Source organism: Salmo salar, chromosome 17, assembly GCF_965601325.2.
Source record: "Salmo salar chromosome 17, fSalSal1, whole genome shotgun sequence".
Lineage (NCBI taxonomy): Eukaryota > Metazoa > Chordata > Actinopteri > Salmoniformes > Salmonidae > Salmo > Salmo salar.
The window spans coordinates 63,529,496-63,544,855 of NC_138307.1; the positions used below are offsets into that span (position 1 = coordinate 63,529,496).

Genomic DNA, 15,360 nt, shown 5'->3' on the forward strand with positions numbered 1-15,360 from the left:
CAAAGAACGGAGACAGTGGTGTAGTTTTTGCAAGAGATCCACTCATACTGACGCAAATTGCAGACGAAAAAGAAGAGACAATGTGAAACAAGCAACAGATGCTGAAAGCCACACATTTGCATTCAGAATAAGTGACTGTCAGGTTAGTGGACTGAAACAGAAAGGGCTGATGGTTGATACGGGAGCAACGTCACATATAGTCACGGACATCGGGAAGTTTAAGGAGTTTGACGAGACTTTCAAACCGGAAAAACATTCCGTGGAGCTGGCTGACGGAACAAGAACGAATGGTGTCGCGGAGAGGAGAGGTGCAGCGGAGGTTTACCTGAGAGACAACACGGGTCGTCGGGTAAAAACAACGCTGACGAAGGCGCTGTACGTGCCGTCGTTTCCACAGGACATTTTCTCTGTTAAAGCAGCGACAGCCAACGGAGCTTCAGTCAACTTTCGACAGGGGTGTAACACGCTCATCCACAAGAACGGTACCACTTTTGACATCGAGGAGTACGATAGACTTTACTATCTTAACACTGTAAGTGATGAAAATGATGATGGATGTCATGGGTGCTATGATATTCACACATGGCACAAAATTCTTGGCCACTGTAATTTTGAGGATGTGTCAAAGTTAGAAAATGTGACAGAGGGAATGAAAATCACAGGTAAGATTGACAAATCTACCCTCAACTGTGAAATCTGCACTCAGGGAAAATTTGTTCAGAGCAGAAACAGAGAGCCTGATGAAAAGGTAAAAGCGGCTCTTGAGCTTGTGCACACTGATTTGGCTGGCCCTATTGAGCCAGAGGCGAAAGATGGGTTCAGATATACTCTAGCATTTACGGATGATTATTCAGGGGCAGTTTTTGTGTATTTCCTAAAAGCAAAGAGTGATACTGTAAAAGCTACTGAGAAGTTTATTGCTGATGTGGCCCCTTATGGGAAAATAAAGTGTGTCAGGTCAGATAATGGCACAGAATTCACAGCCAAAGAGTTCCAGTCACTGCTCAGTAAGAACGCCATAAGACATGAAACTTCAGCCCCTTACTCACCCCATCAAAATGGGACCGCTGAGAGAAATTGGAGAACACTGTTCGAAATGGCAAGATGCATGCTACTTGAAAGCAACCTACCAAAGAACTTGTGGACATATGCTGTAATGACTGCTGCAGTAATTCGCAATAGGTGTTACAATAAGCGTGTAGGACAGACTCCACACTACATGTTTACTGGGAGAAAGCCTGATCTTTCAAAGATGAAAGAATTTGGATCTGTTTGCTATGCATATAGACAGAACAAGAAAAAGTTAGACTCAAGATGTGAAAAGGGTATTTTTGTCGGGTATGATAAAAATAGTCCAGCATACCTAGTCTACTACCCAGACACTGGGAAAGTTCTTAAAAACAGATTAGTCAAGTGTGTTACAAAAGGTGTAGTCGAACACCAAACTCAGACAGATTTGGAAAACAGTGATGATCTTCATGGGGAGAGATTTGGAAACCCCATGCCGAAAGCCAAGATGGCAGATCAAAACTCAGAAGAGACACAAGATGTGCAAATTGAGACTTCAGATGGTCAGAGTCCATGCTATCCAGACAGAGCGAGGAAGAAACCCCAGTACTTAAAAGACTATGAGTGTAAAGTGAAATGTGATGACCAGATACCACCTAGTGTTGACTACTGCTACAGAGTAATGTGCAATGCACCACAAACCTTCAAAGAAGCAATGATTTCACCAAAATCAGAGATTTGGGCTACTGCTATGAAGGAGGAGATGGATTCCCTTAGGGAAAATGATACATTCACATTAACCACACTGCCAGAGGGTAAAAATGCAGTGGGAGGCAGGTGGGTCTATGCGGTCAAAAACAATTCAGATGAGACTGAGACATACAAGGCAAGATATGTTGCAAAGGGGTATAGTCAAGTGGCAGGAATAGACTATAAGGAGACTTTTTCTCCAACTGCAAATATGACATCAGTACGCTGTTTGATGCAGCTAGCAGCTCAGTATGACTTAGAGTTACATCAGATGGATGTCAAAACAGCATATCTACATGCTCCTATTGACTGTGAAGTGTACATGGAGCAACCAGAGGGTTTTGAAGTCAGGTCAGATACAGGTGAGCAACTAGTCTGTAAACTGAACAAGTCATTGTACGGCCTGAAACAGTCAGGAAGGAACTGGAACAAAATGTTGCATGATCACCTTAGTGAAAATGGTTTTCCACAGAACCCAGCTGATCACTGTGTTTATAACAAACAAACTGCAACAGAAAGGATCATTTTGATAATTTGGGTCGATGATCTAATTATCGCTGCTAGTGATAGTGACTCACTCACAAGTGTAAAAGAAATGTTAAGTGAAAAATTTAAGATGAAAGATCTTGGGAGGCTTGGACATTTCCTAGGCATTGATTTTACACAAAGTGAAGGGAAAATAACGATGAACCAAACAAGGTACATAACAAAGATACTGGAAAGGTTTGGTATGTCAGACTGTAAGACAAGGTCAACACCATGTGAACAAAAACTAAACTTTGATGGTGATGGTGAACTTATTGATTCAAAAAGGTATCGTGAAGTGATAGGCAGCTTGATATATGTGATGACATGTACAAGACCGGATATCAGTTGGATTGTCAGCAAGCTGTCACAATACCTATCAGAACCAAAAGAGCAACACTGGATAACAGCTAAACATGTGTTGAGGTACTTGAAGGGAACAATGAATCAGGAGTTGTGTTACAAAAAGGGGGTGGAAAAAACTCAACCTCGTAGCATATAGTGATGCTGATTGGGCAGCAGATCAAAGTGACAGACGAAGCATAACAGGGTATTGTTTTAGTTTAACTAAATGTGGACCTGTCATTTCATGGAGGTCTAAGAAGCAGCCAACAGTAGCTTTATCTACATGTGAAGCAGAGTACATGGCACTGGCTGCTACTACACAAGAAAGTTTGTACCTTGTACAGTTATTGGGCGAGATGGATAGTGAGTGCCAATATACACCAGTAACAATCTTTGAAGATAACCAAGGTGTAATTGCTCTGTCAAAGAACCCAGTATGTCGTCAGAGATGTAAACATGTCGACATCAGATATCATTTCATTCGATCTGCACTCAGTGATGGTAAAATAAGTATTGAATATTGTCCAACGGCAGACATGGCTGCAGATGTTTTGACTAAACCTGTAACGAAGTTCAAAAATGAAAAATTCTTGGGTTACATGTTTGGAATATAAACTGACATTTGTGAGATGAATAACTGTAAGCTAAATGTGTTGATAAAGTTAGGTTGAATACGACTTGTACAGTATAAGAGCAAGTGGGGGTGTTGGCATGTGGACTAATATGTTGTTGAGTTGTGTTCTTACACTCGTACAGTCATGCCCTATGAGAGATGTATGACTGCACATGTGCGAAAATAAATAAAGTGCATTTTCCCCCGTTCTGGTTAAAACACCAATGATGAACATGTGTGTTTATTCCTCCGTTAAGTAAACCGGTATTCCTGTCCTGAAGATGTCAGCACCAACACGGCTTTATCACAGTTGCGGCTAACAGTATTTTCCAGTGACAACAGTATTTTTCAGTGACAACACGATTCTGCCGGCCTTCCTCGGTTACACACAGGTATGCGTAAACATGCGCTGTAACGAGATATGGCCGTGTGGGAACAATAATTATCCCTATAAAGGTGCGTATCAATTAAACCTTTTGTTTTTTTGAAAATTATTTATCGCCTTTATTAAAGATAAGGTCCTTGTTTCCAAAACCGTACCGCAAGCGATGCGTGTTAATGTTCAGATTGAGCATAGGGGCTCTTAACAAAACTCCGTACAGAAGACGCCTTCGTCCAATGACTCTTATGTGTAATGTAATAAAGGTTAAATAATGGTTAAATAAATACAAAATAATGGAACTGAGAGTCATGATCAAGGGCTAGGCCGTGTAGACTTGACCATTTTTGTATTCTGATCATGGAATTCCGAACACATCATGTGTCTACACCTACATTTAAATGTGTCCACATTGTGTCCCTCCCTATTCCCTTTTCCTGCGCTATATTCATATGCCAGTATGCATTCTGCAAATGGTGGAATAAGCTAAATATGATAACATGACAACAACTTGATGGCAGTTGTTAACTACTGTAGCTTACTAGCCAGCTAACCTCTGTAGCGAGCCAGCAAGCAAAGTTAAAGGGATTGCAAATGGGTTAGCATAACTCTAGCCAAAAAAAGTGAATTCTTTTTCTAAATATTAGCTAGCTGGCTAACAATTATGAGACCAGCAAACACCTTCCCCACATAAGATCAGCTCTACAAAAGATCTGTGAAAAGATCTGATGTGATTGGTCAAAAGACCAATTAGTGGAAAAATATCAGAATTGGGCTGCCTGTGTAACAACAGCCTTTACCTATATTTTCAATGCTTTTTATATATATATACTTTTTTTTACATTAAACAGTAACATGCAAAACACAAACAGAACAGCCAGAGGGATTCCACATAGAAATAAGAGAATAAAAAAATTATAGTAAAACAAATCCACATGATATCAATTCAAATACAGACATGTAGCGAATACATTTTTTAAACATTTTGTTTTGTATACGTTTTAATGACTCTAAATAGTTTTCCAAATCAGATTAAAAAAATTAGAAAAGGAGCTTTTTCTTCATAAATGTTTATTTGTGTATGAAACATTTTCCAAATAAAATCAAACTTAGATATGTCAATAGTTGTATGCATTTTGAGGCCAAGATATAGTTTTACATCAGTCCAGAACACTTCACTATATAAACAATGACAGAATAAGTGTTGAGTTGAGTTGAGTTTATTTTATTTTTACAGGGACAGTGCACATTAATCAACGTTTCAGTAAAAGTGCCGGTTTTAGCCAGCCGGCTAATTTTCAACCGCAGTCCCTGGGCAGGTTATTAAAAACAATTACAATATAGACAATCATTGAACAGTGAGCACACGCAGAGTAACATAGGACAAGCAAGACATAGCATACAGACAGAGCAACATAGGACAAGCAAGATGTAGCATACAGACAGAGCAACATAGAACAAAAAGCAACAAGACAAAATCCATAAAAACAACAAAGTGTTTCCACACCTCACAAGCTACAGACAACAGACAACATGGAAAGCGGCAATACACAGCTAGGGATTATGTTCACAAGTCTGATTGACCTTTAGCCATGTCTTCATGTATTTTGTGAAAGTGTGATATGTGGTGCAGTTATGTGTGTCTGATGGCAGTGTATTCCAGACATGGGAAGCTCTCACAGAGAAAGCAGATTTACTAAAGGTGCTTTTCCTTAAGGGAACTATACAGTCACCTCTCATGGCAGACCTTGTGGATCTGCTGCCATATGTTTGGGTTTTCTGTTTTACAAAAATACTGAGTGGAGGGGGAGCCAGGCCATTTAGGATCTTGAATACAAGACATGCGTCGGTGTATTGCACAAGATTTTCCCAACTCAGGAGCTCATGCTTTCTGAGGATGTAACAGTGATGATGGCTATTGGGCTTCCTATCGAGCACTTTGAGAGCCTGTTTGTAGACAGACTGAATAGGTTTTAATGTTGTATAGCAAGCTTGGGTCCAACTAGTCAAGCAGTATGTTAAGTGGGGGAGTATCATCGATTTGAAATACAGTTTTGCTACCTCTGTGGTCAAACAATTTAGTATAAATCGGAAATTAGCTAGGTTGAATTTGGTTATTTGAATTACCTTTTTCACATGCTTTTTAAAAGAGAGGTTGGAATCAAGTATGATTCCAAGGTACTTAAAATCAGATACCACCTGGAGCTTCTCCCCTGACACATAGACATCTGGCTCAGTAGCATCTGTTGCCCTCTTTGTGAAGAACATGCAAACTGTTTTTTTCACATTGAGATGCAAACACGAGTCACTGAGCCACTTTGTAACCTGGACCATTACAGTAGTGAGTTCTTGTGCAGCTTGTTGTTTGCTCTTTGCATGCACATATATCACTGTATCATCTGCAGACATTTGAACTTCAGACCCAGTGCAGACGGAAGGCAGATCATTAATGTACAAGCTGAACAGGAGGGTCCCCAGTATTGACCCTTGGGGCACGCCCACATCATAGCTAAGAGTGGGCGACAGCTCATTGCTCACTCTGACACACTGAGTTCTGCCTTCAAGGTATGATTTCATCCATCTCAAGGCATCGGGGGAAAAGTTGAAATTGGACAATTTTGTGATGAGAATCTCATGGTTAACAGTATCGAAAGCCTTCCTGTTCAATAGATTCAATTTCTAGTTCACAAAAACTGCATTCACTGTTAATATCAGGTATATATTTAGAAATCAAGCTATTACACAGATAGAATCTATGGATAATCTTAAAGGAGATGTCCTTTACTGTATTGGTCACCATAAATTTGTGTGGAGTGAGCCAAGCACGGTGCCAGTTTACATCAAAACGATGAAGCCCAACAAAATATCACAGAGGGAATAGACTTCCTGTAGAAATATCCATATAAAACAATTGTTGAATTTCTTATCTAGTAAACCTATGCCATTCACCTTGGATATCGCTTACAATAGGAGATATACCAAAATATGCATTATTCTGAAGTAAGGATTTTATCCCACTAGGTATAGCTTTTATAACTGTGTCCTATTCCTTGCTTGAAACCTCAGTTGTATCTTTCCATAAATTCTCTCCGCGTAAATAGATTCCCACTAATACTAACTAATTGGCTGACAAGGACAATGTTTTTCGAGTAACCAGTTACGGTAAAATAACATCTTGTTTCTATGTAATATCGACCCATTATTCCATATAAAACATTTATGAGGTGAAAAGTTGTGTTTATACAGCAAAGCCCAGCACATTAAAGCCAGCTTGTGAAAAGCTGCTCATTTCACAGGAAGTTTACCCACAATTTACGGACATTGTAGTAAAAAAATTAAGCCCTCCGAGCTTCTGAAAAACAAAATGAGGTATAATATTCCAGAAACTATGAGGATTTTTTTCTGTACCTTTTAACCCAGTTGACTTTTGATATCTGATTGAAGAGAGTGAAGTCTAAGACATTTAGACCGCCATCACAAACCCTGTTGGTGATAACATCTTTTTTTTATCTTATGTGGCTTGTTTTTCCATATGTAGTTGTACAAAAGCCTATCTAAGGTACAGCAAGTGGATTTGGGAATGTCAATAGATGAAAAAAGATAGGATGCATGAGATAGCCCGTCAGCTTTGGATAAAAGCACGCTTCCTTGAAGACTTAAATCCCTCCCTAACCATGATGATACTTTTTTTGTTGACAGATTCAGTTACAGGGTTCAAATTAAGATCATTCACAGCCTTAAGATTTTTGGTGTTCTTATACATCGAGGTAGGTTACAGTATCTTTTTCAGAGATGTTACAATCTGCTGGATTGACAGCTCCTTTCAGAACAAACATCTCACATTTGAAAAGATTTAATACCAAACCTGAGAACTGCTTCACAATATCCAATGCTTATCTAGTTTGTGACACATTTTTCAAAAAAAGTGATGTCATCCGCCAGTTGGGATATCTTGATCTCTCTGGCCTGGAATGTAACGCCTTCAAATTAACTTTGATGAACTAATGAGCATAAGATTTGAGATACTAACAAAAATAAAAAAAGTGAGATTGGACAACCTTGTCGTATTCCTTTGTAAATGTTAAACCTTGAGGATGTTCCATGACAGAGTTTGATACAGCTATTGCCACCATTATACAGAATTCTAATAGCATTAACAAAAAATGACAAAACTTCAAATGCTTAAGACGATCAAAGATAAAATTGTGATTTACGATCAAATGCTTTCTGAAGATCCAAAAACAAGAAAACAGGGAAGTCATCCAATAGATCACAATACTCAACCAAGTCTAACACCAGCCTCAGATTATTAGATATATGGCACCCTTTCATTAACCCTGATTGATATTCATCAATCAGATAATTCAAGCAAGACTTTAACCTTTTCGCAAAGATTAAGGCTATAATTTTGCAGTCGTTAGTTAGGTGTGTGTGATTGGACGCCAATTATCAATATGCAAGAGATCCTTGTGTGGTTTAGGTATAAGAGTAATAACCCCTTGCTTCAGAGAGGCAGGTAGTTCTCCCTTCTTTATAGCCTCCTTAAAGGTTTCAAGAAAAAATAGTGCTATTGAGAGGGATAAAAGTGAAGGTTACTAAGAGCAAACTAAAATCTCGTCCGCACTCGCCACCATCTTCCTGGAACCTCCTATATTTTCAGTGCGATCTTCGTGTTCGGATAGCAAAGTCACATGTAAGTGTCAAGTGTCGACACGGCCAAGGATACTGTTAATATTTTTCAGATAACTCTTCAGCTGTTTCAAGGTGAGCATCCAGAGGACCTCAACAAAATTAAGATCCATCTTGACAGATTCTCATCCAGTGGTCTTTCACAGGTGAGTTGGTATGGTATGTTCTTTCTGTATATAGGGTCAAATATATCAAATTATCTGGTTGCCCTGCTTTTTGTATCGTTGTGTTGAATTTATGTTACAGAATAATGATGCACAGATAGATGCGTTGGAAGCAAACTTCCTCAAGCTCACCAAAAACCTTCTTGAAGACCCAGTCGAGAGGATCCAATTCTTCAAGGTATGGAACTGTTTATTCCCAGCTGGCTTAAATCTTAATTGTGAATAACAACATTTCATAATTGAATAGCAGGCATTATCAACCAGTTGAATTATCAAAAAAAGTTTATAGTCAATGTCTGACGAACATTCAGTCTGCCATTCTGCTATAGCAACTGTGCCAAGAGCAGCAACATCAATATTATCTATCCTTGGTTTGCAGATGTACTTGTCTGTCATACAAATTGTGGGACTCCTTTCACTTGCTCTCTCTATCTCCCTCTCAGGCAGATTTCCCTGTGGTGTATGGCAAATCTGCTACCAGTGCCAGACCTTAAGCAGGTAGAGAGAAAACCAAGGAATATGTAAATATCACTGATATTCAATGGAGTCTTTATGAGCTCCATTTTGGCTCTATGTTTGTTGTTATATCATCTTTAAAATGTTGCATTTAACACATTGAGAGTGATGTGTGAGATGTAAAAGGATTTCTATGCTTTTGTTAGTCTCATTTTTGGTGTACTGTCTTCATAGACTGCATCCTGGCTCAGCGCTGTACCCTCTGCCTCGGATGAGTGTCTGCAGTCTGTTTCTCACACAGAGGACCTGCAATACCTGCTTCAGCACCACACATGCTGTGGAAAGTTAGACAAACGTAATAATCTAAGCTCCTTTATCACAAGAAACACATTGTGACAGGCCGTCACAATGTGTTTTAGTTTACTGTCCTCTACCCTTGTGTCTGTCAGTATTTCCCTCCCCTGCAGAAGACTGCATCCTCGCTTCACTGTCCCTCCCTACCACAGTGGGAGTGGCATATGGCTCTGACAGCAAATTAGATGTCTTGCCTAACTTGGAAGGCTCTACCCATGTAAGCAGAGAGATGGAGACTTTGTCAGACAGCAGAGATTATCAACAGGCAGAATCAAGAGCACGTTTAGATGACAACCAGAACAGTAATGAAGACAAGAGTGTCTACCATGGGTAGCGATGATGATGAATGCACAGAGAGAGGTGTGGAAGAGGAGAATGAAAACATAAGTGCTGTGGGAAGGGTTATTACCGAACCAAAGGACCAGAGGAGATGTGAAGGGGCTGTTGGGGACCTGTGTGCTGCTGGAGCACCAGACCTCACAGCCAACTCTCCAATGGTCACCTCCAGTGTGGCTCAAAATCCTCAATATTTCCCCCCTGAATTACACTCAAAAGTAAAGGGGACCACTGAGTCAATTCCTCCAAGAGATCTAGAAAGAGCCCAGGAGGGAGGATGGCTGAGTCCAGTGTGAACTCTGATACACCTCTGCTTGAATCCTCACAGGAAACGTAAGAGCAAAGTGTGTTTGAATTGTGCTTGTGAATTAGGTTTGTTTGACATACACCACCAACACCATGCATCTTTACGTTTGAATCCATTATATTAAACTACTGTTATCTACTACTGTTGTGCATTAGTATTTAACTAAACATGCTCTGTGGATCCTTCCCTAACAGGACTGGTGCTGAAGAATCAAGACCATTTTCTCTAGACCATAACGACACAGAAGAGGAAAACAATGGTAAGACTTTTGAAACGTACTTATAAATGGGGCCCCAAGAATTCCATAGTTGTGCAAAGACAATGGCATTTATTTTCTTGCTTTATTCTCCACAGAACCTGCTTCAGGGGAGTCTTCTCGGCTGTCTAGCTGTGCTCAACCACCACCTAGTGACGTATCACCATCCTCTGAGACTCTTTCAAAAGCATTGTCCACTGCACGGCGTATTGCCCACAAGTGCTCCCAGTGTGGAAGGTGTTTTATCTATCCATCTCAACTGGCTCAGCATCAGCGAATTCGCACTGGAGATCGACCCTATAAATGCACCCAGTGCGGAAAGACTTTCAGTAATTCAACTGGGCTTTCAAAACACCACCAACAACACTGTCTAGACGTGACCTTCGATTGCCCCAAGTGTGGAGAGAGTTTCAGATCTATCCGCGAGCGGTTCAAACACCCATCTACTCACAAGTCCCTCATATGTCTGTTGTGTGGAAAGAGTTGCCAGACGACTTATGATTTGCGAAAGCACCAGCAAACACATAGTGTGACGCCTTCGTTCAACTGCTCTCTCTGTGAAAAACATTTCAAGATCCTGTCGAGCCTAACCAGGCACAACAGGACCCATTCAGTGGAGGGGGGGTATGCTTGTTCCAAGTGTGGGAAAACATTTGGATCTTTAAGTGAACGGCTCCAACATGAGAGGACACACAGGGCACAGCTCAACTGTACGGAGTGCGGACGGAGTTGCAGTTCCCGCTCCGAACTAAAGAGTCACCAGCAAACTCAATCTCATGAACCGCTCTTCAACTATCGACACTGTGTAGACAAATTCTTTGGGTCAGTTGAGCTGAAGATCCACCAAAGAACTCATGCAGTGGACAAACCCCATCAGTGTGACGCGTGTGGAAAGTGCTTTGGCGCCTTAGCCACCCTTGTACTCCACCAACGGACACACACGGGCGAGCGTTCATACAGCTGCCCTTACTGTGGGAAGTGTTTCTCTCAGTTGGCTAATCTTACTGTGCACACAAGGATTCACACAGGGGAGAGACCTCACATCTGCTTTCAGTGCAAGTAAGGGTTTTGCTCAGTCGGTGACATGCAGAAGCATGAGCGCTCTCACACCAAAGAGAAACCTTACAGGTGCACAGTTTGTGGAAAGGCCTTCACATTGTCAAGTCATTTGACGGTTCACATACGCAGTCACACAGGAGAGCGCCCCTACACCTGCCCTGAGTATGGAAAGAGTTTTGCGCAGAGCTCTGTCTTAACTAAGCATCAATTCACCCATACAAGACAGAGGCCATACCCATGTTATCACTGTGTAAAAAGTTACACCCGTCTCACACACTTGAAGAGACACCTACAAACACACACTTGAGGCAGTCCGAGGTGTTTTCATGTTTTGGTTTCATTCTGAAAAGCGTTGCCATGGAATTAGTGCAGATTGCTGTTTCACTGTCTGTCTATGTGTTATGCTGAATAACGTCAATGTATAACTGAAAACCATGCTCATTCTCATGCCTTTTTTCTCAAACTGTAGTTTGTGTACATTACTGCCAACACGGATGGAAAGTAAACATTTCAAAATATAAAATAACCTCTTTCAAGTTACAGTATGTGTCATATCAATGAGGCATTTTATGATACTTTCTAGCTGGGGCCTGCTTCTCTCTGGCAGTTTGGGCCTGCTTCTCTCTGGCAGTTTGTGGTTTGATTCAGAGTTTATTTTGAATGTAACAAATGTCTGCATAAAAACCAATACAAAAACTGAAAAGACAATATTTGAACTTTGAAATACAACTGTATTTCTTTTCTTTCTTCAATGAAAATGAAAGCTGCTATACAGCAGGCTTAATTTATTATATATTCTACCTTACCTATTCTATATATAATAAGCATTTGGCTTAATTAAAAATAAAACACAGACAGGTGTGTACATAAATCTTATTTTTTCTCATTTTATTCAACTGTTACCATGCACCTGCAAAAAAGATAGCTCAGATGTGCGAGTGCCTTTTGAATTTTATAACTTTGCATATAGAAATAGAGCCGACATGATTCCTTGTTCTTCATGTCAGAGAGGCATGTTTGTTTTACATTACATATTTATATCTGAACGTTCCAAAACTAACTTGTGACCTACTGAACGTGCCCCTAATATGTGAGGTAGCTGTGTCATGGTTACTGCCCTATGCCCATATATGGAGTTCCTGCTGCAAAGGATGAGACGGCACAGACAGCCCAATTCTGATACGTTTTCCACAAACTGGTATTTTGACCTATCAGATCAGCTCTGAAAAAGATCTGATGTGATTGGTCAAAAGACCAGTTAGTGGAAAAAAATTCAGAATTGGGTACCTGTGTAAATGCAGCCAAATATTAATTTCAAATCAAATTTTATTACCGTAAATTCCGGACTATAAGCCGCAACTTTTTTCCCACGCTTTGAACCTCGCGGCTTAAACAATGACGCGGCGAATATATGGATTTTTCCCGCTTTCCATTTTTTTTTCTCTAAAAAACACATTCTGTGACGTGCTCAGTTTTTTGGCGGCATGAAGCTTTCATTAGACCAATGAAATTGCCGAACGGGTTAAGGTCAAACAACTTTTTTGTTTACTGTTTAGATTAAATCAAGCGCTCTCAAACTTCCCATCATTCTGATTACGGTAGTCATTTTGTCACCCTCATCATGGCAAAGACACTGAGAAATGCATATGATGCAGCTTTCAAGTTGAAGGCGATTGATCTGGCTGTTGTAAAAGGAAATAGAGCTGCTGCACGGGAGCTTGGTCTTAATGAGTCGATGATAAGATGTTGGAAACAGCAGCGTGAGGAATTGACTCAGTGCAAAAAGACAACTAAAGCTTACTGCTAATTTTTTATTTTTTGTTACAAGCCGTGTTTCGTTAAAGCCTATTTATTTTTGTTACAAGCCGTGTTTCTTTAAAGCCTATTTATTTTTGTTACAAGCCGTGTTTCGTTAAAGCCTGTGAAAAGTTCATTTGTTTCAATGTACCGGTAGGCACCTGCAGCTTATAGACATGTGCGGCTTATTTATGTTCAAAATAAAAAAAAAAATTACAATTCAGTGGGTGCGGCTTATATTCAGGTGCGCTTAATAGTCCGGAAATTACAGTAGTCACATGCGCAGAATACAACATTCACCTTACGGTGAAATGCTTACTTACGAGCCCCTAGCTAGCTAGTAGCGCCGCTACACACTACTAGGAGCGCCGCCTCTGGGTGAACGTTTTCTTGTTTGCTTATGGTGGAATACAGCTCATTAAGTGCTGCCTTAGTGCCAGCCTCTGACTGTGGTGGTATGTAAACAGCTACGAAAAATACAGAAACTCTCGATGTAGATAGTGTGGTCTACAGTTTATCATGAGATACTCTACCTCAGGCGAGCAATAGCTCGAGACTTCCTTAGATATCGTGCACCAGCTGTTATTTACAAAAATACATAGTCCGCCGCCCCTTGTCTTACCAGACGCTGCTGTTCTATCCTGCCGGTACAGCATATAACCAGGCAGCTGTATGTTGATATTGTCGTCGTTCAGCCACGACTCCGTGAAGCATAAGATATTACAGTTTTGAATGTCCCGTTGGTAGTTTAATCTTGCGCATATGTCATCTATTTTATTCTCCAAAGATTGCACGTTTGCTAGCAAAATGTAAGGATGTGGGGGTTTATTCGATCGCCTACGAATTCTCAGAAAGCAACCTGCCCTTTGGCCCCTTTTTCTCCGCCTATTCTTTACGCAAATCACGGGTGATCTGGGCCTGTTCCTGAGAAAGTAGTATATCGTTCGCGTCGGGCTCGTCAGACTCGTTAAAGGGAAAACATTATTCTGCCAGTCCGTGGTGAGTAATCGCAGTCCAGAAGTTATTTTCGGTCATAAGAGACGGTAGCGGCAACATTATGTACAAAATAAGTTTAAAAAAAAAGTTTAAAAAAAAGCAAATAAACAAACAAAAAAAAGAATCGGTTGGGGACACACAACATTTCTGTGCCTATATTGAAATGCCTGCCAAATGGCCACATTCCTCATTGACTGTGGATTGAAAATGTTGTCTGATTTCTTGGGATGTCCTCCCAAGCCCATGTTTGATTGAGATATCTAGAAAATATAGTTTTTGTAGGCTCTGATGATATCTGATTGGATTTAAGTTATTTTGTTTGTGGGTCATTAGCAGTATGTCAGCCCTGGGCCCAGTTTTTTTTTAAAGTCTATATGGATTTCATAGAAATATAATGAATAGAACGAGAGACCTCATTCAAGTCAATGATTAGTCCGTTCTATTCATTATATTTCTATGCATTTCATCCTATCCAGGAGAATAGATACCATTTGAAAAACTGTGTTCTGTTGATTCAGAACTATAATTGTTAGTGAAAACAGTAGATTTGATATAATACACAACCAACTCTTACAGTGCAACTGCAAAGGTATTCAAGTATGCAAGTTTTTATTTTGATGACCAGGTACGCTTTCTGAAGGTTAGAAAATGCCCCCACCACTTTGTGTATATTGTTTCATTTGCAGAAATCGCTTCAATGAGACCATTTGCAAGATTGACACACAGAGAAGAACAAATGACAAACGTTCTGTAGCAGAGTAGCGATGTATCTAATACCTTTTCCTTTCTGGGTGTTCAATACAATCACCAGCATTACTTTAGCATTGTGAAGAAGAATTGTATTTATTTTATTCACACAGAAGATATCACCCCTCTAGGAAACTGGTCCTGAGGTCCATAGTGTCAGGTCTGGATGAGACACTACCCCCCCAGCTGGAGGACTCAGTCCCAACTTGAAGCTCGTCTGCATGTGATGTAGCGGTAAAACAAATAGATGGGGTAAACTCTGATCACCGGTCGTGGTGAAAAAAGTAACACCCTATATTTTCAATACATTTTTCCTCAAAGATGGGTAAACTGTAAAAAAAATGTAATAACTACTTCCTCTGTAGTTAACAACTTGGAAAAACCTCTGTGAAACCTGTATGTCTGCATTTACACAGGCAGACAAATTCTGATATTTTTTCACTAATCTTTTGACCAATCAGATCAGCTCTGGAAAAAGATTGGTCAAAAGACCAATTAGTGGGAAAAAGATCAGACTTGGGCTGCCTGTGTAAACACAACCTATGTGAACTGTGCTGATTGAATCATGTTTGTGGATGG

At 40.2% G+C, this 15,360-nt stretch overlaps 1 protein-coding gene across 1 annotated transcript; it reads left to right on the forward strand.

Moving 5' to 3' along the window:
• The first annotated feature begins 9,609 nt into the window (after positions 1–9,609).
• LOC123728085 (uncharacterized) lies at positions 9,610–11,574 on the forward strand. The gene is made up of 4 exons (XM_045698651.2): positions 9,610–9,837; positions 9,948–9,952; positions 10,121–10,185; positions 10,281–11,574. Exons 1-4 carry the CDS (start codon positions 9,610–9,612, stop codon positions 11,243–11,245), a joined length of 1,263 nt encoding a protein of 420 aa, XP_045554607.1. The 3' UTR covers positions 11,246–11,574.
• Positions 11,575–15,360: the final 3,786 nt, after the last annotated feature.